At 44.2% G+C, this 24069-nt stretch overlaps 1 protein-coding gene and 1 pseudogene across 1 annotated transcript; one reads left to right on the top strand and one right to left on the bottom strand.

Moving 5' to 3' along the window:
- On the top strand, positions 1–23277 carry LOC123949850 (erythroblast membrane associated protein (Scianna blood group)). Its single transcript, XM_046017527.1, has 12 exons — positions 1–124; positions 12255–12344; positions 12545–12883; positions 13151–13429; positions 14877–14993; positions 15536–15568; positions 16758–16790; positions 18204–18224; positions 19002–19022; positions 19124–19150; positions 19245–19271; positions 21372–23277. The coding sequence occupies exons 2-12, from the start codon at positions 12266–12268 to the stop codon at positions 22094–22096; spliced, it is 1701 nt and encodes a 566-aa protein (XP_045873483.1). The 5' UTR covers positions 1–124; positions 12255–12265; the 3' UTR covers positions 22097–23277.
- LOC123927798 lies at positions 435–583 on the bottom strand (annotated as a pseudogene).
- Positions 23278–24069: the final 792 nt, after the last annotated feature.

Genomic DNA, 24069 nt, shown 5'->3' with positions numbered 1-24069 from the left:
CATCTCCGTGGCCTTCCTGATGTCCCTGCCTGGGGCCTCATCTCCCTGAATGGCCAGAGGGAGCGTTCCCAGCTTGGAGACTCCAGCTCTGCTGGTGAGGGACAGAGGGCCCTCGATTCCAAAGGTGGTGAGTCCTCCTCCTTCTCTCTTCTCTTCATTCTTTTGTCTTTGGCTGTCTGAGGATCCTCCAATTTGTTGGAGAAACTGTCCTCCTTGTCGTCACTCACATTTTAGAGGATGAAATGGGGGAAGGGGAAACCGGCACAAAAGGATGAGTGACCAGGGGGCTGGACAAGGGGGTTTTGACGAAAGACTCTTATTGAAGTAATATTGTTATCAATCTTAATTATGAAAGCTATCATTTATTTAGCCCGTATTATTAGCTGGCTCCTGTATTGTGTGCATTTACACTGATCATCTGCAGATTTTCAGGATCTAGTCTTAGTCTGCTTGAAGTTGTCAAGGGAACTTCCATTGTGTGTTTTTTTCTGACTTAAAAGTTTTGAAATTAAACTTTTTCAATTAGCAATAATCGCGCCTCGGATAAACCTCATTGGCTACGATACTGCCACTGCGCAAAGCTTGAAATTAAACTTTTTAAAACCCAAATGTAAATGAGTGCCTGGGGACAAAATGTTTCCAACATGTGTAGCAGAAAAAAATTGTTACCGTATGAAGAATTTTGTAAGCCCTTAAAGAGGCAAATGACCACATAAAAAAAATGGACAGTGTTTAGACAGGTAATTGACAAAGTCCAAATAACAATTAAGTAATCAAGAAATATAAATAAAAATAAAACACCATTAATTCTTTTAAAATAGATACATTTTGTTACTCATTAAAATGACAATGATTTTTTTAAAAACATAAAATCCTGTGATGGCAAGATTGTGGGAAACAAGCAATTTCCTAACTTTGATCTGACCTTTCTAGAAGGCAATTTGGTAGTGCACATTAAGAGCCTCTTTTGAAGATGGGAAACTCAAAGCCCAAGAGTTTAAGTGACTTGCTTAAAGTTACAGAGTCAACAGTTAGGAACTAAACCAAGATTAGAGCTAAGACTTCTAACTCTAATCCTCAATGCATTATCAATTGTAGCAATGCTTGTAATAACAACGTGTTGGAAAACCTAAATATCCTACGAATATAGAATCATTTTTAAAATTCTCTGATATCCATGATGGAATGCTTAAATCATTAAAAGAATATTTGATGGTATAGGAAAATGTACATAATGTAGTACTTAGGAAAACTGGCAAATATCAACAGTGTGGTCCAATTTAAAAAAAAAAAAAAAACAAAACACAGGCACAGAAAAAATATTTGAAGAAACATATCTCTGGGTGGAGGGATTACAAATGATTTTTAAAATTTTAACCATTTTGGGGGGTAATTTCCAGATTTTCTACAATAAGGATAGAAAAACAATATATTTTATTTAATAAAAACCTCTTTTAAAAAGATTTTATTTATTTATTTGAGTGAGAGAGAGGGAGAGAGAGTGGGAGAACACAAGCAGGGGGAGTGGCAGAGGGAGAGAGAGAGAGAGAGAGAGGCAGACTCCCCGCTGAGCAGGGATTCCCTATGTGGGGCTCTATCCCAGTATCCTGGGATCATGACCTGAGCTGAAGCCAGACACCTAATAGCCTGAGCCACCCAGCTGCCCCTAAAAACTTTTTTTAAATGGCTGAAATACTATGGGGCTATCCTGGAGGTGAGTTGGAGCTGACCGACTGGTGGGTGCCTGTCAGGGCAGGAAAAACCTATCTCAGAGGGCAAGTGAGAAGCTCACAAAGTCTGAGGGAATTTGAGGCCACAACTGGGGACATAGTGAGAAAAGAGAGATTTTAGTTCCTTGAAGTTGGATGAGTACAAAGAAAAAAAATTAGAATTCTGATATAACAATGAAAAAATACATATTTACATATAACAGTGTACTTGGGGGACATGCTGTCCTATGGGGGACTTATATGAGAGGTGGCATCTTGACAGCCAATGATGAGGACTCCCGCACACTATCTGTTCACCCTTTTCTGTTTCCAGTCATTTTCTTCTATCCTGTCTCCCCTCTACCATCTTGTAGTTTCCTCCCTGTTCTTAGGTTTCTTCTCCCCTTCGGACTTGGAAATGCGCACTGAATACCATGGTTCTCCTTCACCACTGCTCTGCCCTCTGAAGGTTCTCAACATTAGACTCTGACTAATCTTCCTCTAACTCAATAATTTTGTAAACTTGAGCATCACATTTCCTAATTAAGTTATTTCTAGCAAAGAACTGAAAACTTTTCCTTTTCAATGAAGCAGAATTATATTAGAACTGGAAAGGAAGATTACTGCTCCATCTTATCAAAACTCCTTAATTACACGAATTTACTTTTTGCTGAATTTAGTTTTGTGATACATATTTTTATTGTTATAGTATGCTTTATTAATAATTTAGGAAATAGAGATGAGAAAAAATTGTATTTCCAACACCTTAATTATTAACCATTCCTATTTTATGGGACTTACTCTCAACTCCTTTCTTAAATGCTCTTTAGTCTAGTTATAATCATTGTAAATATGTTATTTTGTATTTTGATTTTAACACATTATTATTAGTTTTCACTTGAAACATAGGCTTGATGAACCATAACTTATTTAGTCATCTTCTTTATTGATGTGTTTGTAGATAGCCCAGTTTTTCACTATTATAATAATACTGCTGAGGTCATGTAACATTTTTTCTTTCAGATTCCTTTCTTAGAGTAGAGTTTCAGAATATTTGCTACTGGATTGAAAGGCAAATACATTTGTTTACCTCTTGATACTTCCCAATTTACAATGAACTCAACAAATGTAAGTGAATCTCCCATTTTAAAGATGGGAAACCCAAGGCCTAAGACCTTAAGTGATTTGCTCAAAGTTACAAAGTCACATAGTAAGTTAGGGACTAAGACAAGACTAAAACCAAGCCATCTGATTCTAGCCTTCCATTCACCAAAGATACTAGCTTTTCCTTTACCATTTGGTTTTATTTAGTATTCGATTCTTTGGAATTTTCTCACTGACTTACTCTTTGCTTTTTTCAGATGACATCATGAGTGAAATTCACATTTTTTTTTTAAGATTTTATTTGTTTATTTGACAGATCACAAGTAGGCAGAGAGGCAGGCAGAGAGAGAGAGGGGGCGAAGCAGGCTCCCTGCTGAGCAGAGAGCCCGATGCGGGGCTTGATCCCAGGACCCTGAGATCATGACCTGAGCTGAAGGCAGAGACTTTAACCCACTGAGCCACCCAGGCGCCCCGTGAAATTCATCGTTAATTAAAAAGCTAAGATCTGGGGCGCCTGGGTGGCTCAGTGGATTAAGCCGCTGCCTTCGGCTCAGGTCATGATCTCAGGGTACTGGGATCGAGACCCTCATCAGGCTCTCTGCTCAGCGGGGAGCCTGCCCCCCCCCCCCCCGCCTGACTCTGCCTACTTGTGATCTCTCTCTCTCTGTCAAATAAATAAATAAAATCTTAAAAAAAAAAAAAAGCTAAGATCTGGGGCACCTGGGTGGCTCAGTTGGTTAAGCAACTGCCTTCGACTCAGGTCATGGTTCCAGAGTCCTGGGATCAAGTCCTGCATTGGGCTCCCAACTCCATGGGGAGTCTGCTTCTCCTTCCGACCTTCCACTGCTCTCATGCTCACTCTCTCTCAAATAAATAAAATCTAAAAAAAAAAAAAAAAAAGCTAAGATCTAACATCACACAACTCACACTCTACCCAACAACAGAATACACCTTAAGAAGGCTCGGGTCATGATCTCAGGGTCCTGGGATCAAGTCCCGCATCGGGCTCTCTGCTCGGCAGGGAGCCTGCTTCCCTCTCTCTCTCTCTGCCTGCCTCTCTATCTACTTGTGATCTCTCTCTATCAAATAAATAAATAAAATCTTTAAAAAAAAAAAAAAACACACACACATGAAACATTTACCAAAATAGACCATACGCTAGCACGTGAAACAAGTCAGTAAGTTTAAAAGGATTCAAATCATACAGTGTAGGTTTTTTGCCTACAATGAAATTAAATTAAAAATTAATAACAGAGGGGTACCTGGGTGGCTCAGTTGGCTTAGCACCCAACTCTTGGTTTCAACTCAGGTCATGATCTCATGGGTTGTGGGATCCAGTCCCGGGTCTGGCTTGATCAAGTGGAGAGTCTGCTCTCCAAGAGAATCCAAGAGATTCTTTTTCTTTGTCCCTCCCTACCCCCATGCTTGTGCACATGCTCTTTCTCTCTAAAATAAATAATCCTTAAGAAAAAGAAATTGATAACAGAAAAGCATCTTGAAAGTTTCCAAATATTTAGAAACTAGATAACACACTTCTGAATAACCCACAGGTCAAAGAAGAGATCAAAAGGGAAATTAGAAAATATTTTGAACATAATGAAAATAAAAACCACCACATATTAAAATTTGTAGGATGTCACTAAAGCAATAACTATGGAGAAATTTATAGTACTACATGAATGTATTAGAAAAGTTCTTAAATCAATGACCTAAACAACAGGAAAAAGACAAACTCAAAGGAAGCAGAAGAAAGGAAGTAATAACAATTCAAGCAGAAATTGATATAGTAGAAACCAGGAAAACATTAGAGAAAATCAGTGAAACCAAGAGCTGGTGGTTCTTTGAGAAGATCAATAAAAATTATAAAGCTCTAGCCAGACTGATTAAGAAAAAAGAGACACAAAACCAATGTCAGGAATGAGAGAGGTGACATTACTACATTAATTAATTAATGAAGCAAATTCTTGAAAGACCAGAACTACCAAACTCACTCAAGAAAAAGTGGAGGGGGGCGCCTGGGTGGCTCAGTGGGTTACAGCCTCTGCCTTCCGCTCAGGTCATGATCCCAGGGTCCTGGGATTGAGCCCCACATCGGGCTCTCTGCTCAGCAGGGAGCCTGCTTTCTCCTCTCTCTCTCTGACTGCCTCTCTGCCAGCTCTCTCTCTGTCAAATAAATAAAATCTTAAAAAAAAAAAAAAAAAAGAAGTGGAGAATCTGAATGGGCCTACGTTTATTAAAGAAATTGAATGTGTAGTTACAAACCTTCTCATAAAGAAAACTCTAGGCCCAAAAAAAAAAAAAAAAAAAAGAAAACTCTAGGCCCAGATGGCTTCACTGATGATTTCTGTCAAACATTTGAGGGAGACATACTATCAGTGCTCCATAAACTCTTTTAGAAAATTGAAGAGGAGAGAATACTTCTCTTCTCATTCTATGTCAACAGCATTACTCTTAATTACCAAAATCAGAAAAAGATAGTGCAAGAGAAATACTGACCCTATCTTTCATGGACATAGAGGCAAAAATTCTTAGCATTTTAAAAAATTTCATCCAAAGTTATAGAAAAAAGGCTACTACTTCATGATTGACTGGGGTTTATCCCCAGAAAGGGTTGGTTAATATTTTAAAAATCAACCAATGTAATTTACTATGTTAACAAACTAAAAATTAAAAATTATCTGATCATCTCAATAGATAAAAAAATATAATTTGACAAAACTTAACGTCCATTCCTGATAAAAACTCTCAGTAAACTAGGAATAGAAAGGAATTTGCTTGACTTGATAAATGACATCCATGAAAAGCTTTTATTACACTCAATGGTGAGGAAGGAATGTTTTCTGCTAGGATCAGGAACAAGGCAAGGAACCAATGCAATAAGGCAATATAAGGAAATACAAGACTCCAGATTACAGAGGAAGAAGTAAGACTTTCTTTATTCACAGGTGATGTGACCACCTATGTAGAAAATCCTACGGAAGCTACAGAAAAACTCTGAGAACTAACAAGTGAATCTAGCAAGGTCATGGATATAAGACCAACATACAAAAATCAAGTGTGTTTTTACATGCTAGTAATGAAAAACCAGAAATTAAAATTAATAACAATACCATCAAATATTAAATATTTGGGAATGAAGCTGACAAAACATATGTAAGATTTATACACTGAGAACCATAAAATTCTCAGTGAGAATTCTGAGAGAAAGAAGCAGGGAGATAAACTGTATTCATTGGCCAAAACACTCGATGTGGTTAAGATGTGAATGGTCCTTGAATTGTGTATGCATATTGAACTTTAGAAGGTGAAATCATATTTTATATTTATTAGGGGGACTTTCTTCATAAAGGACTTCCATGATAATCACCCAGAAAAGTGAGGAAGTCATTTGCCCATTTTGTATCTCATGCTACAGGTGTATGCCTTCATTCATTCTTTCATTTATTTATCCCTGTTCGACATTCTACTGTCAGTTTGCTTGCATAATACCCTGATGTGTGCATGATTGCCTTTCCTATTCCAAGTGTAAAATGAGGAATATAATACCCACTTCTCAGGGTTATTATCAATACCATAGACAATATATGCAGAATACCTATAGGTATAGTAAATGGGAGCTACTGTTAATAGAGAACAATATTAGCAATCCAAAAATATATTTAGGATTTTGGATTCATTCAGTCCTACATTAATACAATGTTGATTATCATAATATTGATACATGTTAACTGAGAACATGATGGAGGGAGGGGCCATCCTGGCTAACCAGATCAGAAGGATAGATCCTGGAGATCAGTATGGTGACCCGATGGTCATTACATCAGTGTAAGAGTATATGAAATAAAAAACCTAGCAGCCCTTGTTAATTTTCCATTCCAAGCTCTGAGAAGAGGGCCCGCTGAGCAGCTATGGCTGCAGCTTCTGGCTGTGGACCCTGACCGGGGCAGTGGGGGGTTGGGGGGGGGTGGGGGATGGGGGTTAGTGGTGGGATGGGGGGGCACTTCCAGCTGTTCTTCTTTGCCTCCTGCACTGTGTGTGCCTTTGCTCAAAATTTACTCTGTTTCTCCTCCTCCTCCTTCCTTCCTCACCATCTTCCTCCTCCTTCTTTTAATATTCATTGTATTTGTTTTCTGATCATCAAAGTTATATGTATTCAAGGTAGAAAACTGGGAAAATATAGAGGAATATAAGGTCACCTTTAATCCTCACTGCTACGCCTAGAAGTAGTCATTTTTTTTTTCAGTATCTACATTCTTCCCTTTTTTTCCTGAGCACCTTCTCCCTAAATGGTATCATACTATGCATATTGTATTTAAAGTTATTGGCTTGGATTATAGTAAAAATTTCCCAGTGCTATTAAAGATTGTTCTTTGACATGATTATGTAATGCTGCATAGTATTTCATTCCAAGAGCGTATCATACATAGTTCACTATCTTCATTTTAATGGACTTTTGGGTTTCTTTCAGTTTTTCCTCTTCAAAAATAATTTTGTGGGATGCCTGGGTGGCTCAGTCATTAGGCGTCTGCCTTCAGCTCAGGTCATGATCTCAGGGTCCTGGGATCAAGCTCTGCCTAGGGCTCCTTGCTCCGAAGGAAGCCGGTTTCTCCCTCTCCCACTCCCCCTGCTTGTGTTCCCTCTCTCGCTGTGTCTCTCTCTGTCAAATAAATAAATAAAATCTTTAATAAAAAATTACTTTGTGATGAGCATCCTGACCAGTAAATCCTTATACACATCCTTACTGATTCCTATACGATTCTTTTCTGGAAGTGGAATTCCTGGGTTAAAACTTTTGCGTATTTACAAATTGTTTGATACTTATGACTAACTCATCCTTGTGACGGTTGTTTTGCAATGAACAAGAGAGTTGGTTTGCCCACATGTGTGATAATTCTGTTTTTTTTTTTAATATTAGATAATTTGAAAGGAAGACAAAACATATCTAACCATGGTCTTCGTTTGCATTTCTCTTTTTGACTAGAGAGTGAATGTCCTACTTCTGATGTCATCCTCCCCGGGGTTAGTCTGCTCCCACAGCCACTTTATGTTCATCAGTAACTTGGTAATGTGCTTCAGGGAGACTCCCCTCCTCAGGCCACCTCAGCTGTCCTCTTACGGAGTGACAGAGTGATGGAAGGACTTCATTTGCTTTTTTATTTTTTGAATCTGGTGCAAATGATTTCACATGTATTATCCTCACTATAACCCTAGCTATGAGATAGGTACTATTATTAGCTTCATTTCATGTGTGAATTAAAAGGAGACTCGGAGAAACCAACCAACTATCTAACTAACTAAATAACTAACCTGTCTAAGCTCATACAGCCAGGTAATGGCAGAGCCAGAGCTGGAACCCAAGCTGACTCTAGAGCCCATCCTCTTAATCACTTAATAATCTATCTGAATCTCGGAAGATGGGACTGTGGGTGTCTCCTCTCCCTTGACTTCAAGTAGCCCTGGTTCAGCGTGGAGCTCTGTGTCACTCTGGGCATGTCACAAAGCACCTTCTGGTTGAGGGTTTTGGGGATTAGGGTAACTGCTGGGGATCCCAGGCCCTGCCTACTTCCACCGTGGACTATAATTTTTTTAAAAAGATTTCATTTATTTATTTGAGAGAGAGAGAGAGAGATAGCAGCAGAGAGCACAAATAGGGGAGGAGAGGGAGAAGCAGGCTCCCCACTGAGCAGGGAGACCGATGTGGGGCTTGATCCCAGGACCCTGAGATCATGACCTGAGCTGAAGGTGGACGCTTAACTGACTGAGCCACCAAGATGCTCCACCTTGGATGATAACTGATAAGGCAGAGAGCTTTTCTCCTTTACCTAACTTCTCTTGTTCAATTTCTGAGTAGCTGGTAACCTGTGGGAAAAATGGGTGGCATGGGGCCGGGGCGGGCGGGGGGAAGTCTTGACTGTAACACAGTCCTAACCACACTGTGTCCTGCTGTTGTGTTGCCAATTGTAACCCCAGGGGATTAGAGATGGATGTTACGTGCATCATGATTGAAAAACAAAAACAACCCTAAAGCAGTGTGCTGTTTGCCACGAGAGAAACAACTGGACATTTGTTCAAAGCTTAAGTCCATCTTCAGTTTCCCAAACTCCCTTTGACAGTTCCACCTCCTCCAAATCCTGTTTTGCTCAATTCCAAAACCTTCGGGGTCCTGGCCTGATGACTTCTACAAAAACCCTCCTCTTTGAAGAGGATTGAAATATTGAGGAGAATTCAAGAGACACTATCTCTTTGGGGATTTTTTTGTTTATTTGTTTTTTAGAGAGAGAGAGGTCAACTGGGGCTGGGGAGACAGACAGAGGGAGAGGGAGAATCTCCCAAGCAGGCTCCATGCCCAACGTGGGGCTCAGTGAGGGGCTCAACTTCATGACCCTGAGATCGTGACCTGAGCTGAAACCAAGAGTGTGACTGATGCTTAACTGATTGAGCCACCCAGTTGCCCCACTTTTCCAGAATTTTTACAATTAAACTTCATCCCCAGTTGTGGCATGAAAGATTTGTTTCCTACTAGAGGAATTTCTGGCAGTAGCAAGTAAGTGGAAGAGAGTTTTCTTCTTTTTTTTTTTTAATTTATTTTTAAAAAATTAACATATAATGTATTATTTGCCCCAGGGGTACAGGTCTATGAACCATCAGGCTTACACATTTCACAACACTCACCATAGCACATACCTTCCCCAATGTCCATAATCCAACCACCCTCTCCCTAACCCCCCCCCCCCGCGAAACCTCATTTTGTTTCCTGAGATTAAGAGTCTCTTATGGTTTGTCTCCCTCCCAATTCCATCTTGTTTCATTTTTTTCCTTCCCTACCCCACACACCTCCCTGCCCTGCCTCTCAAATTCCTCATATCAGAGAGATCACATGATAATTATCTTTCTCTGATTGGCTTATTTCACTCAGCATAATACCCTCTAGTTCCATCCACACCATTGCAAACGGCAAGATTTCATTTCTTTTGATGGCTGCATAGTATTCCATTGTATATATGCACCACATCTTCTTTATCCATTATCTGTTGATGGACATTTAGGTTCTTTCCATAGTTTGGCTATTGTGGACATTGCTGCTATAAACATTTGAGTACACATGCCCCTGCAGATCACTACATTTGTATCTTTTTTTAAAAAGATTTTATTTATTTATTTGACAGAGATCACAATTAGACAGAGAGACAGGTGGGGGGTGGGGGGGGGACTACCTTTGTATCTTTAGGGTAAATACCCAGTAGTGTGATTGCTGGGTCATAGGGTAACTCTATTTTCAACTTTTTGAGGAACCTCCACACTGTTTTCCAGAGTGGCTGCACCAGCTCGCATTCCCACCAATGGCATAGGAGGGTTCCCCTTTCTCCGCATCCACACCAGCATCTGTCATTCCCTGACTTGTTAATTTAGCCATCCTGACTGGTGTGAGGTGGTATCTCATTATGGTTGATTTGTATTTCCCTGATGCTGAGTGATTTTGAGCACTTTTTGATGTGTCTGTTGGCCATCTGGATATCTTCTTTGCAGAAATGTCTGTTCATTCTGCGCATTTCTTGATTGGATTATTTGTTCTTTGGGTGTTGAGTTTGATAAGTTCTTTATAAATTTTGGATACTAGCCCTTTATCTGATATGTCATTTGCAAATATCTTCTCCCATTCTGTCAGTTGTCTTTTGGTTTTGACTGTTTCCTTTGCTATGCAAAAGCTTTTGATCTTGATGAAGTCCCAATAGTTCCTTTTTGCCCCTGCTTCCCTTGCCTTTGGCGATGTTTCCAGGAAGAAGTTCCTGTGGCTGAGGTTGAAGAGATTGTTGCCTGTGTTCTCCTCAAGGATTTTGATGGATTCCTGTCTGACATTGAGGTCTTTCATCCATTTTGAGTCTATTTTTGTGTGTGGTGTAAGGAAATGGTCCCGTTCCATTCTTCTGCCTGTGGCTGTCCAATTTTCCCAGCACCATTTGTTGAAGAGATTGTCTTTTTTCAGTTGGACATTCTTTCCTGCTTTGTTGAAGATTAGTTGGCCATAGAGCCCATTTCTGGGCTCTGTATTCTGTTCCATTGATCTATGTGTCTGTTTTTGTGCCAGTACCATGCTGTCTTGATGATGACAGCTTTGTAATAGAGCTTGAAGTCTGGGATTGTGATACCACCAACTTTGGCTTTCTTTTTCAACATTCCTCTGGCTATTCTAGGTCTTTTCTGGTTAAATTTTAGGATTATTTGTTCCATTTCTTTGAAAAAAATTGATGGTATTTTCATAGGGATTGCGTTAAATGTGTAAATTGCTTTGGGTAGCATATTTTCACAATATTTGTTCATCCAATCCATGAACATGGAACATTTTTCCATTTCTTTGTGTCTTCCTCAATTTCTTTCATGAGCACTTTATTAGTTTTCCAAGTACATATTTTTTGCCTCTTTGGTTAGGTTTATTCCTAGGTATCTCATGGTTTTGAGGGCAATTGTAAATGGGACAGACTTCTTAATTTCTCTTTCTTCAGTCTTCTTGTTGGCGTATAGACATGCAACTGATTTCTGTGCATTGATTTTATATCCAGATACTTTACTGAATACCTGTATGAGTTCTAGCAGTTTTGTAGTGGAGTCTTTTGGGTTTTCCACATAAAGTATCATTTCATCTGCAAAGAGTGAGAGTTTGACTTGGAAGAGAGTTTTCTAGTAGGGAATCCTCTGGGGTGTGCTTGTGGTTCATGCACTCATTGATTCAGTAATAACGACTATAGCACATTTACTGAGCACTTGTTCTGCGAGGCCTTTGTGGCAAGATCTTTCCATGCATTGCCTCCTTGAACCCAGGAAGAAGTTTCCAACTTTATAGATTAAGCACTGGAGGCCCACAGATATTAAGAATGTTCCCAGGGCCATGGAACTAGCACATGAGTGGAGCCAAGACTTGAATCCACTGTGGGTAGAAGACAGGCTAACCACAGGCCCATTCCAAGTCTGTCTTGGGACACTAAGTGCTAGAAGAAGCCAGTATCTTGATGTGCACCTGTTTAGTCCCCGGTGTAAGTTCTTTTTCTTCCAGACTCCTCCCTCAGCCTTCCAAATCACACGTAGTGCCTCACCCTCGGTATCACCATGGTCCTCAGTCATGGCATTCATAGACACCCATGACCCTGGTCTCCACATTGAGCACATCCGTCCTTCAACCCTCACAATAATCCTGCCAGAAGGCACAGTTACTATACCCATTTTAAAGACAGAGAAACAGAGTCTCAGTTACAAGGTTACCCAGAGAAGTTAAGTTACAAGTTGACATGGAGATAAGTAGCAGAGCTAGGATTCCAACTCTGGGCTGTGTGATTCCAGAGCGTTGGCTGAGCAGCGCTCACCGGCACCCCACCTCCTTACACTGTCCCAGCACCCACATCAAGCTCACCAGCCCTCTCTGGTGTCTCCCTGTGTCTGTCCTCCTAGTTCCCACGGAGATGGCAAGTTCCTCTGGCTCCTGGCTCTCCAGCTGCCTCATGGCACTTATGTTCCTCCCGCTGCCCCTGCCGTTGTCAGGTAGGAGTTGGTGAGCCTCTTTCCCTGCCTGGGACCTCTGCCAAACGAGTTCCAAGAACAAGAGGCCTTATTTCTTCCCGCGTTCTATTCCAACCCCGCTCCCCTGCTCTTCGCCAAGACAACCTTTTCACCCCCTGCTGCGCTGCTGTTCTCTGGTCCCACCCACACGCCCTCGTCCGTTTTCTGTCCGCACCACACAGGGGACGCCGACGACTACCACCTGACCCCGCTAGGGGGCACAGCCGAACTGCTCTGCCCCATCCCCCTGTGGCCGGTCACCGTGCCCACCGCGGTGACTTGGCTGCGGTCCCCAAGCCCGGACCGCTCCCAGGTCGTGCACGTGTTCCGGGACGGGAGAGACCGGGAGGAAGGCGTGATGCCGGAATACAAGGGGCGGACTGCGCTGCGGAGGGACCCGGGAGAGGGGAGCGTGTCCCTGGAGATCCGCCAAGTCCGGCTGGAGGACCGAGGGCTGTACCAATGCGAGGTCCAGATCGGAAACCTGACTCGGGACGGCACCGTGACCCTGCAGGTGGCAGGTTAGTCATTTTCAAAGTGGGGACAGAGGTACCCCCAAGACCTGAATCGTGGGATGCAGTTACCCCAGGGGTGCATTTGCGAAGTGTGAGGATGAAGCCGGAGACTCTCTCACCGGGTTGGGAGGAGCACGGGGCTGCGGAGAGGGCGGGCCCGCAAGTGGCGCGGACAGCCCAGCCACCCCCGGGGAGGCTGCGGGAAGGGGGCCAGGGCTCTGGCGGGGACCGCGCCCCCACTGTCAGGCGGCTCTGTTCCCCGTCCCCCTCCAGTTCTAGGCTCCGACCCTTACATCCACGTGAAGGGCTACGACGCTGGATGGATCCAGCTGGTGTGCAGGTCCGCGGGATGGTTTCCACAGCCTTTGGCCCAGTGGAAAGACCCTCAAGGCAGAGTGCTTCGACCCCTGTCCGATGTCCATGTCCTGGAAGCTGGGCTCTTCCGGATCGCGGTGTCCAGCAGAGTCAGGGACAGCACGCTGGGGAACGTGTCCTGCACCGTCCACAATGTGGCCCTCGGCCAAGAGAAGACCACAGCCATGCTCATAGCAGGTAAAAGCCGGGTCAATAAACGGGCTCGAAGCCCCTGCCCGAAAACTCCTACCTGAGTGGAAACTTCATAAAGAATTTTCAGATTTTTTAAATTCTAAGAGGAACACATGTTTGTGGTAGAAAAGTTGAAAAAGTGATGAACATTGTAAAGAAACCGAAAATGGCCTATTACGTCATAAATTAGAACTGCTGCTAACCTCTGGGGATATTTCTTTCAAGACATTCTTGTATGTCTCCATCTCTTGAGCGTGTGTGTTTTCATATATGTATTCTGCTGGGTCTTTTTTCCTTTAGTTACAACGTCCTGAGCATTTTCTGCCCATGTCCTTAAGTAGTCCTCTGCAACATGATTTTTAAGAGCTACACAGTACTTCGTTGTGTGGTTATAGCATAATAAAATTAATCAGAACCCTATTTCTGGACATCTGGGTGGACTCCAATTTTTCCTCCTATTATAACGAATGATTTAGTGAACATCTTTGCACATATTTTGGGACGTGATTCTGATTATTTTCTTAGAATGCATTTCTGGAAGTAAAATTAAGGGATCCAAAGGGTGTGAATCTTTTAAAGACCCTTTAAACATGGAGTCATGTGATAAAGCAGAGTGGTTTGGGAGCCAGGAAAGACAGACTGTGGCCTGGGGTCCCAGATCAGAAGGGGTCAGGACTTCTGTGAATCCCTTCTTTTTTTCTCTCTCTGTCCCCCTCCCTTCCCTTACTACTGCCACTGCCTCTCATGAAGTGCTAAGTGCTTTACTCTCCTGACCTCTTTAAGTCTCCCAACAACCCAACGGGACAGGAATTACATCATCTCTATTTCCTAGGTGGTCAGCTAGGCTTGGGGAGGCTCAGTCTCTTGCCCAGGGTCACACACTGCTGAGTGAAGTCTCGCATCCAGCTGAGACTCTTCCCACAGGTCACAGAGCTGCTTCTGCTCTTTTTCTCTTCTTTTCCTTTCTCCTTTCTTCTTGCCCAGGCTTTAGGTCTCCTGCTGTAGCACCACAGAAATAGTTCTGCCCCTGCTGGTAGGGCTCAAGGCCAAGATGTCACTCACTGACTATTGTTTCACAACAGAGTGAGGACTTGATGGGGAGACAAGTGGGTGCTCATGAGAAGACTAGAGAGGAGCCCTGAGGAAGCCCCTCCTATCCTCCAAAGTCCCCGGCTCCATCTAGGGCAGGACAAGGTTGTGGTTGAAAAGTGGAGTTTAACCTGTTGTCTTTAGGCAGGACCATCAGAACTACCCCTAAGAAATGAACATCTCACTATAAAGTCATCCCTGGGTCATTCCCCTAGCAGTTTTGGCGAGAAGTCTCTCTCTCCCTAGACCCAATAGAGAGGGTTGGGATGTGCTTGAGCCATCTGCCATCTGAAGCGGGGTCTGTGGCATGGGAGAAGCTGTTGGATGTCTCTTTGAGGGTGGCCATTGGTGGTTTCTGTTTTAGCCCCTTCTCCAGGGAGGATCTCCTCCTCAGCAGTGGCTCTTGCTGTCATCCTGCCTGTCCTGGGGATTCTCATCATCTTGGGCATTTACCTCATCTGGAAGCAAAGAAGATCAAAAGGTAATTAAGTGGTAAGGGAGCCCCGGCTGACAAGAAGTGGGATGGGCTTCTCTAGGAAATGTCCAGGAAGAAGTAGACATGGATGTGAATTACCTGTAGGTTGGAGACCCTGCAAAATGGCAGAGAGAGAACTGGTAGAGCCTTGCTTGGGGACTCCCAATGCAGAGAAGGTCAGAGAAACTGCAGAAAAATCCTGGGCAGAGCTGTGAATCCTTATCTTTTGATAAATTAGGAAAGAACTGATCTTGCCAGCCTGTTAGTTAATTAAGAAACGCAATTCTAGCCATGAGATAAAACCCCATAAATACGGTTGAATTTCAGAGGATTGCAGGGTTGCACATGACCCTGAGAGTCAGGGAATCCAATATTCCTTCTCTATCTGATGGCTTGAAGACCCTCTAATCCTTTCAAATAGTCACACGCCCAGAGTGACAAGGAGCAAAGTCCTCCTGGGCAGCTTGGGCCATATTTGGACAACGCTGCCTATTAGAAAAAAGCCCTTCCTTAAACTGAGCTCATATCTCTCTCTTTCTGTCTTCTAGAGAAGCTTCTCTATGAACAGGTGATGGAGGTAGGTAAGTGTCCTGAGTTGGATGGAGATGTTACTGTTCATTTTGTTAGTTTTAGATTAGCTGAAAATCCCAGTATCTGCTGTCCTTACAGGCAGGGGTGGTGGGACATCTTTACCGACATTTCCAGTTTTCACAGACATTTACTTGTCAGAGCTTGCCTTCTAGTATGTTTGGTGATTTTTGTATGCGAACTCGCTGCTTGATCTGTGGGAGTCATGTAGGTCTAACATGGGGGGAGCTTTTATTTGTTCAACAAACAATTGGTGATTGTCTACTAAGTGCCCCGGACTATACTAGACGCTGGGTCACAATGGCAAGTAAAAGCAGATACAGTCTGTGCCTTCTTGGAGCTTTCAGTCCAGTCAGGGAAGCAGACATGAGTGAAGTAATTACATAGACAAATGTGCACAGATCCCATGAGAGGAAGTTCTGCGGGCCGTAAAGACTAGATCCAGGAGGAACCAACCAACCAAACTTGAGGGACAGGAGTGGAGTCCCCAGAGGATGTTTGATCTGGAAGATGGGCAGACTTGGAGGAAGAGGGAACGGAAAACTTTCCACAGCAGAAAGAACAACATGCAAAAGACACACAGTGCAGAAGTGAGGGGAAAGGTGACGGGGGACGAGGCTGTGGACTTAGCAGGTGTCAGGCTAGGGGAGGCTTTGTAGATCATGTGAAGGGCTTTCGTTTTTCTTCTCGGAGCAGTGGTAAAGCAGTGAACAGGGCAGTCCTGACCAGAATTGTGCTTCGAGAAGCTCTCTGGCTGCAGTGTTAAGAAGGGACCAGAGAGGGGCGCCTGGGTGGCTCAGTGGATTGAGCCGCTGCCTTCGGCTCGGGTCATGATCTCAGGGTCCTGGCATCGAGCCCCGCATCGGGCTCTCTGCTCCGCAGGGAGCCTGCTTCCTCCTCTCTCTCTGCCTGCCTCTCTGCCTACTTGTGATCTCTCTCTCTCACTGTCAAATAAATAAAATAAAATCTTTGAAAAAAAAAAAAAAAGAAGAAGGGACCAGAGGAAGCAAGACAGGATAAGGGGGGCTGGTGGTGGGCACCATTTCTGTCATCCAGATGAGAGATGGTGAGGGCCTGGGTCAAGGAGGTGGAGATAGGGACCCTCAAAGGCGGGTGAACTCAATAGGAGTTGGGGACCCTCAAAGTAATGGTACAGAATCTCATTTACTTTTCTTCCTCTAGAAAATCTTCTCTCAGACCACGCAAAAGAAAAAGGTAATTATATGCACTGAATAAAGAGTAGGGAACAAATAACAAAGAACATATTCTTTCGACTTCTACATGAATGTTGACAGTCTGTCGTACACACACACACACACACACACCCACACACACACACCCCTTCCATTAATATTATTGGAATTTCCTTTCCCATATCAAGGGGCTATAGAGCAACCATGGTGAGGGGATGCCCTTGGCTAACATTCACAGGTCTGAATTGTCCTGAGGTCCCTTCATTACCCTTTCCACCAATCACTTAAAAAGAAGGTTTACTTATTATTTGAAAAGGTATCATTATGGTCATATGGGGTATATGAGCATCTCAGAACTCCATACAGCTTTTGCATTGAGAGAGGCAGTGTGCTATGATGGGAGGATCCCAGATTCTACAGAAAAGGGCTGGTTCAGTGACACTCGGCTCAGATCACCAGTGTGCCCCTTACTGGCCTTGGACAAGGCACTTCTCTGCTCTGAGCTTTGGTTTCCCTATCTGTAAATTGGGGACAGTGAGTCCCCTCACCTGATTGTTTTCAGGATTAAAATAGACAACTTCAAAAGTTCTTATTACAAAGCCTGGTACACCTTTCCCTTCCCACCTGTCATCTTCGTTAATTGAGTGTTTGCCCTGGACCACTGAGAGTAGAAGTCAGACACATCCGGGGTACAAAAAAAACGGGGCTCTGCCCTTGGAAGGTCTTGTTGGGAAGACAAATCCCTGGCTTGAAATGGCTCTGTCTGCCCCAATTTCTGCATCCCATCTCCTTCAAGGTGGTGAAAGTGTGGGCGCGCCCACCTCAGGGATACTATGGCCATTCTGTCCAGGGGCGGAAGGCACGGTGTGGTGTGGTGGGGCTATCTCCGACTGGGAGTCTCACAGTATCACTATTAGCAACAGTAGGTTATTAAAGGACAACAAGAGGGGCACCTGGGTGCCTCAGATGGTTAGGCATCTGCCTTCGGCTCAGGTCATGATCCCATGGTCCTGGGATCGAGCCCCACATCTGGCTCCCTGCTTAAGCGGGGAGTCTGCTTCTCCCTCTCTCTCCCCATTGTCCCCCCCGCTAGTGCTCTCTCAATCTCTCTGTGTAAAAAAAAAAAGGACAATAAGACACATGTCCGTGATCACACAGTTACAAACACACAGAAACACTCAACAGGGACCACAGAAAAAGAGCCGGACAAAAAGGGAGGGCCAAGAAAGGCAAACCCAAAGTTCCAGGCAGTCCAGGTCCTCGGGAAGGTGGCATTGGTACCACCAGGTTCTCCAGTCCAAGCTTTGAGAGATGCGACTGATTTCAGGGCCCACAGGCTGGTTCATCGCCCCTTCCACTGGTCAGGTGGGGGGGAATGGAGTGATGAGCTTTCCTGCATCCCATCTATTCACTGGTGCCTTTTTCTGTTTTTTAGGAAGGCTCCATAAAGCCCTCAGTAAGTTCCACCACTCATCCATGGCACAAGCCTCCTTCTGCTGACGTCTTTGCTTTAGGATGAGTGTCTCAGTTTTGCTTCTTGGGGCAGAAGATGGGGGCAAGGGTACTTGAGGTCATGGGGCTTGGAGATGTATTGGCTCTCAAAGTCCTCTCTTCTCAAATATATCCTGTTCCTCTTTCCCATAGAACTGTTATCTGGTCTCTACGTGGGAAAGATTTTACTGGGAAGCGCTCACCTCCCATGGGTGAAGTTTCCTGGGAGACCCTTTTTATTCCCTAGGTGTGACATTCCCTTTCGGATCCTCATTAAAGTGAGTGTGTGGAGGAGTGTTTCTCCACCACTTCACGTATGAGAACCTCTTTATAACCACAAAAACCTTCAGACATGTGATGACATGTCTCTTTTATTTTACATTGAGAAAATATACCTAAGGAAATCCAATGGACATTGGGTGATGGTTTTAAATGAACTTGGACTTTATTCTTCTCCCACAACATCCTACAAATGTTTACGTTGTGGTGACCTAGATGCAGAAGATGTGTTGTTGACTTGGTCTGCCAGAAAGTTCTGGCAGGCACAGAAACTGGCTGACTCTCCTCCGCCTTGTCCCCGGGGAGCTCTGGTCACGGCTGGGAGCCATGGCTGTGGCAAGCCCCATCATGGGAAAGCTCAGCGTACTGCTACTGAGGGTCTGATGTGGGAATGTGGTTGGGATGGGACTGCAGCACTCTGGAAGTCCTTGTTCTGATTGGTCCAACTGTTTTTATTCTTCAGAGAAACTCCGGAGTGAACTGAGTAAGTGTCCATGTTCTTCTAACTCCCGTACCACCTGATCTCCCGTTGAGAGATATCTGTATTTCCAGCAATAACTCATCCCCTTCTTTCTTCTCTTATAGAGTTGAAAAGAGCTGCGGCGAACTCAGGTGAGGTACACCTTCCCCTGCATTTGGCCCCCATGCCCCAGGAGTTCTCTGTTTTCCTAACTTTTAATTCAAGCATCCCCTTTCTGTCTTTCAGGCTGGAGGCGGGCGAGGCTGCACTTTGGTAAGTTATACCAGTCAGGGCATCCACATGTCAGAGCCCATAGCTCTGGTCCTGTGGACTGCAGACTGTCATTTAAAGCTTTTTAAAATCAAATCTGTTTATCTGCTTATCAAATTAAAAAAAATCTTTGTGATTTGGGGGGGTCACATTTAGATTTGGAACGTCTCCCCTCATTTAAAACACTGATATATTATATATATATATATATATATATCTCATGATCTTCTTATGGGTTCTCTATGATTTTTGAGATTTATCATAAGTGTGTTGGTTATTTGGATGTCATCTTTGTGACTGGTCTGCTCCTGTCCTGACTACTTTTTGATTTGTAAGGGTTCTTTCTATATAAAGTATACTAGTTCTTTGTCATATTTTTCACAACTTATTTTTCCAAGTTTTTCATTTTCATTTTACTTTCCTTATGGTATATATTTTTTGATGTATGATTGTTTTTTGGTTTTTTTTTTGTTTTTTTTATTTTTTTTAAAAGATTTTTATTTATTTGACAGCGAGAGAGAGAGATCACAACTAGGCAGAGAGGCAGGCAGAGAGAGAGAGAGAGAGAGAGAGAGGGAAGCAGGCTCCCTGCCAAGCAGAGAGCCCGATGTGGGACTTGATCCCAGGACCCTGAGATCATGACCTGAGCCGAAGGCAGCGGCTTAACCCACTGAACCACCCAGGTGCCCCTGATTGTTTTGTTTTTATGTAGTCAAATTTATTTGTCTTTTCCTGTGTAGTCTCTTCCATGCTTTCAAGTTTGGGAAGTTCTTCCTATCCCACAGTTGGACCAACAGCCAGTGCTCTTATTTCTGTCTACACACCTGCCATGTCCTTCTTCCAAGATCAGTTTTCTTGGGGGGTGGTGACTAAGATTCTCAGAGAAGAGAGTGTGTGAGGCTCACACTCCCACAGCAGAGACTACAAAAAGGTTTCCTAGTTTTATTCTAGAAGATTTGCATATCTCTTTTCATTTTATTCCTAAATAGTTGGCAATTTTTTTGCTGCTATTTTTTTAAAGATTTTATTTATGTATTTGACAGAGAGAGAGACAGCGAGAGAGGGAACACAAGCAGGGGGAGTGGGAGAGGGAGAAGCAGGCTCCCTGCCGAGCAGGGAGCCCAATGCGGGGTCCCAATCCCAGGACCCTGGGATCATGACCTGAGCCAAAGGCAGATGCCTAACAACTGAGCCACCTAGGTGCCCCTTTTTTGCTGCTATTTTAATGAGACCTATTATTTTCACCTACTGGCAGTCCTTATCAATTTTCCAGCTACTCATCCCCCTTCTGTTCACGTGGCTTCCTTCAGGCAGGTACAATAGAATTGAGGAGTTGGCACTTGAGAAAACACCAGATCACCTTGGTTGGCATTCAAGGAGCTCATAAACCCTTCTGACACTCATGGTCTGGCTCACTCCCACCACCTTGACTGAGTACAGACTTCATGGGTTCTCTCTCCAAGAAGAGCCTGTTTTCTATGCTTGGCAAAAGGGGGAGACTCACTGTGACCCTCATGATCCACAATTTTAAAGAAGAATCCTTCTATCTATATTACCCTTTAAAAATGATAATTATAAGCAATGACTTTAACTACAAAATGAGCATCACACACTCACTGTGGGAATTAGGCACCATCTCATGTATTAGCAAAATTTGTACAAATGGGAGCCCTTACTTCCATTTTAGAGAAGAAAGAACTGAAGCTGGGAGATAAGTAACAAGCCCAAGGTCACATAACCAGCAAGTGGCAGAGCTGGGACTCACATATCCTTGCTGGCTACGGGGTCTAACATCAAAGCCTATGTTTATTATCATACATTACATTCCTTGGGACCATCGAAGATGAAGGCAGTGTTTCCTAAGGAAAGGCAGCTTCACAGACAGATGAAATACTTTTTCCTCTTTCAACTTAATACACTCCCAGCAGATCTAGGAGACTGGAAGACAGTTTTCTTCGACTCCCATACATATAGGGGAGGGGGAAACATGAACTCAAATAGACAGTGATCACAGACCTAGAGATTATCTTTCCCTCCAAAGCTACCCAAAGATCCCCTAAGACCTTGCCTTCCCCAGCCTCACCTGTCAGTGACTCTCTGCAGTGGCAGTGACCCTGGACCCGGACACAGCACATCCCAAACTCATCCTGTCTGAGGACCGGCGACGTGTGAAGCTTGGAGACAGAAGGCAGCCTGTGCCCGACGGCCCGCAGCGATTTGACTTTGTTGTCAGTGTCTTGGGCGCTGAGTACTTCACGGCAGGCTGTCACTACTGGGAGGTGGACGTCGGAGACAAGACTAAATGGGCCCTGGGGGTGTGTAGTGAGTCTGTGAGCAGGAAGGGGAAGATCACTGCCACGCCTGCCAATGGACACTGGCTTGTTCGCCAGAGTAGTGAGAAGGAGTACGAAGCTCTCACATCCCCGCAGACCACACTGCGCCTCAGGGAGCCCCCGAGGTGCGTGGGAATTTTCCTGGACTATGAGGCAGGCATCATTTCCTTCTACGATGTGACCAGCAGATCCCACATCTTTACTTTCACCCACACGTTCTCTGGCCCCCTTCGCCCTTTCTTTGAGCCCTGCCTTCATGACGGTGGGAAAAACACAGCACCTCTAATCATCTGCTCAGAACTCCAGAAATCAGAGCCACCAACTGGCCGCAAGCCAGAAGAAAAAGGTCACGCGAATGGAGATGTGACCATGAACGTGAACCCTTCCTTATTCCCCCCTCAGGCACAGGAGCTTTTCCCACCCAGGGATATGATCCTGCCCTGGCCCTCTGACCTTGCCCCAGCACTTCAAGGGCTCAAGGTTCCTTCTTTTTAGGGCTGTACCTCATTACCTTCTCCCCTGATGGTCCAGCGCCCTGCCCTGGATTTCAATCTGCTGGCCCAACACCTGATTCTGAAACATCCCATCTCATTTCCCCAGACTTAGACTTTGTGATTTCAAATCACACCACCTTCCACCCAGGGCTCAGTTCTAAACTTTGTCATCCTTCCGGGACTTAAAGCTCCCATTGCTCTGGAAGAATTCTTGAAAACCAACCATCAGGTTAGGTTTAGTGGATGATGGGATGGTGAATGTGTGTCCCCAAGATACAGGGGTTCTCTACTGGAGGAGCTAGTTAAAGGAACTTCACCCTGCCTCATCCTGCACTTGACCTTTTAGTCATGAGGTTATGGTGCCTGGTCCCTGACTTGTCTCTTATTTCCTCCAGAATGGCTTTTTTCCTTCTCTCAGTGCAGGCCTCTAACTCCTTTGGGTCACATGCTCTTCCTTCTTCTTCTGGAATATGGGATGGAGAAGTTGGAAGAGTAAACATGCCCTCCCTTTCTGTTTCCTTGATGCTTGTTTACAGTATAGTTTCCTGCCATCCAGAGCTAATGTACACGTTTTCAAAGCTACCTTACCTATTGATGCTAACCAGGTACAGGGATTTTAAGTGTGGTAGCAATAATCCCAAAAAGCCTCAAGAACTCAGACAGGGAGCTGGGATGCAGAGCTTCAAACACAGCAGCCCAGCTGTGCGTGGCCTTGGAAAGACAGCCATGGATGAGTCTGTCTGTACTCTGGTCGTTTTGAATCTCCTCCCAGGATTTAGAGAGGTCCAGCTAGAAAAGTGGCAGTTCTGACCACCAGTGTAGAGGCTATTTTCCCCCATAAGACCATTATCTTAGAAGACTTGAGTACTTGTGTAGCAAACAGCCTCTTAGGTTTGGGTACTGATTTCAAATAGGAAGTCGGTAGCTCATGTGTGAGGTTAAAACCATGAACCTCCTTTGTTAGTGTGGCTTGCAAAATGAAGCTTCCTTGTTGGATCCCCCAATAATGGGTCCATGATTAAAGGAGCGAGACTGATACTAAGCGAAGGTCAAGCAAAGTTTTATTTCCCCCGCTGAGCATCGAGAATCAAACTGACTTACCAGGGTCATGCCTCTTGCAGGGAGCACGACCCCTCCCTGCCTCACAGACTAACTTTTATAGAGCAAAGACCATGCGGTTGGGCCTGGCCACACACAGGTGGCGAATGAGATTGTAACACACAGAGAAAGCTGCACTGTCATGCTAGGTCACAAATAAGTGACCAATTGAATTACAATTTACCCTATAGTAGACATTTGAACTAGCCTATCATCTTGGTGAGAATTGGCGCCCAAAAGGCGGGGCCCACACTCCTTCCTTGGTAGCTAGGGAGACAGTAGGCGTACTCTACTGATTGGATGTCTCCACCTGACCCGACTCATCCCTGCATTTGGACTGTTATCTCTACCTGACCTGACCCACCCTTGTATTTGGGCTTTGTTACCTGGGACTGGTTTCCCGGACTTGCTTTTAAGTAAGTTCCCTTGGGGTGGAGGGGAGGCAGGGTCAATTTAAATTTTACTGCATAAACAACAAAATGGCTGTTCAACCGAGGTGGGGCCGCTCTGGCTAAATAGGCCCTTACATCCTCACTTTCAAGTCATTCCACATATGTGATCTGGCCTCTTTGTAGAGATACTGGCTGATACCAGTTCGCAGATGAGTACACAGTTCTACCCGATGGAAACTGGATCTTTCTGTCGGAAGTTCTCTGTTAGCGCTTGTCATAGTCAGGGTCCTCCAGGGCAATATATATTTGTTATATTTATATGTATAGAGATTTACTGTAAGGGATTGGCTTGGATGATTATGGAGGCTGGCATGTCCCAAGATCTGCAGGGTTAGTCAGCAAACTGGAGACATAGGGGAGCTATTGGCATAGTTCGTTTGATGGCTGACAGGCTTGAGACCCAGGAAGAATCAATATTTCCATT

Source organism: Meles meles, chromosome 1 (assembly GCF_922984935.1).
Source record: "Meles meles chromosome 1, mMelMel3.1 paternal haplotype, whole genome shotgun sequence".
Taxonomy (NCBI): domain Eukaryota; kingdom Metazoa; phylum Chordata; class Mammalia; order Carnivora; family Mustelidae; genus Meles; species Meles meles.
The sequence above is the reverse complement of the archived record's forward strand: the minus strand, read 5'-3'. Positions and strand labels throughout refer to the sequence as shown.

Coding starts and splice junctions, on each gene's coding strand:
- LOC123949850 (XM_046017527.1), top strand. CDS start 12,266: ATGGCAAGTTCCTCTGGCTCCTGGCTCTCCAGCTGCCTCATGGCACTT. Junction 12,884..13,150: donor CGTGACCCTGCAGGTGGCAG/GTTAGTCATTTT, acceptor GTCCCCCTCCAG/TTCTAGGCTCCGACCCTTAC. Junction 14,994..15,535: donor GAAGCAAAGAAGATCAAAAG/GTAATTAAGTGG, acceptor TCTGTCTTCTAG/AGAAGCTTCTCTATGAACAG.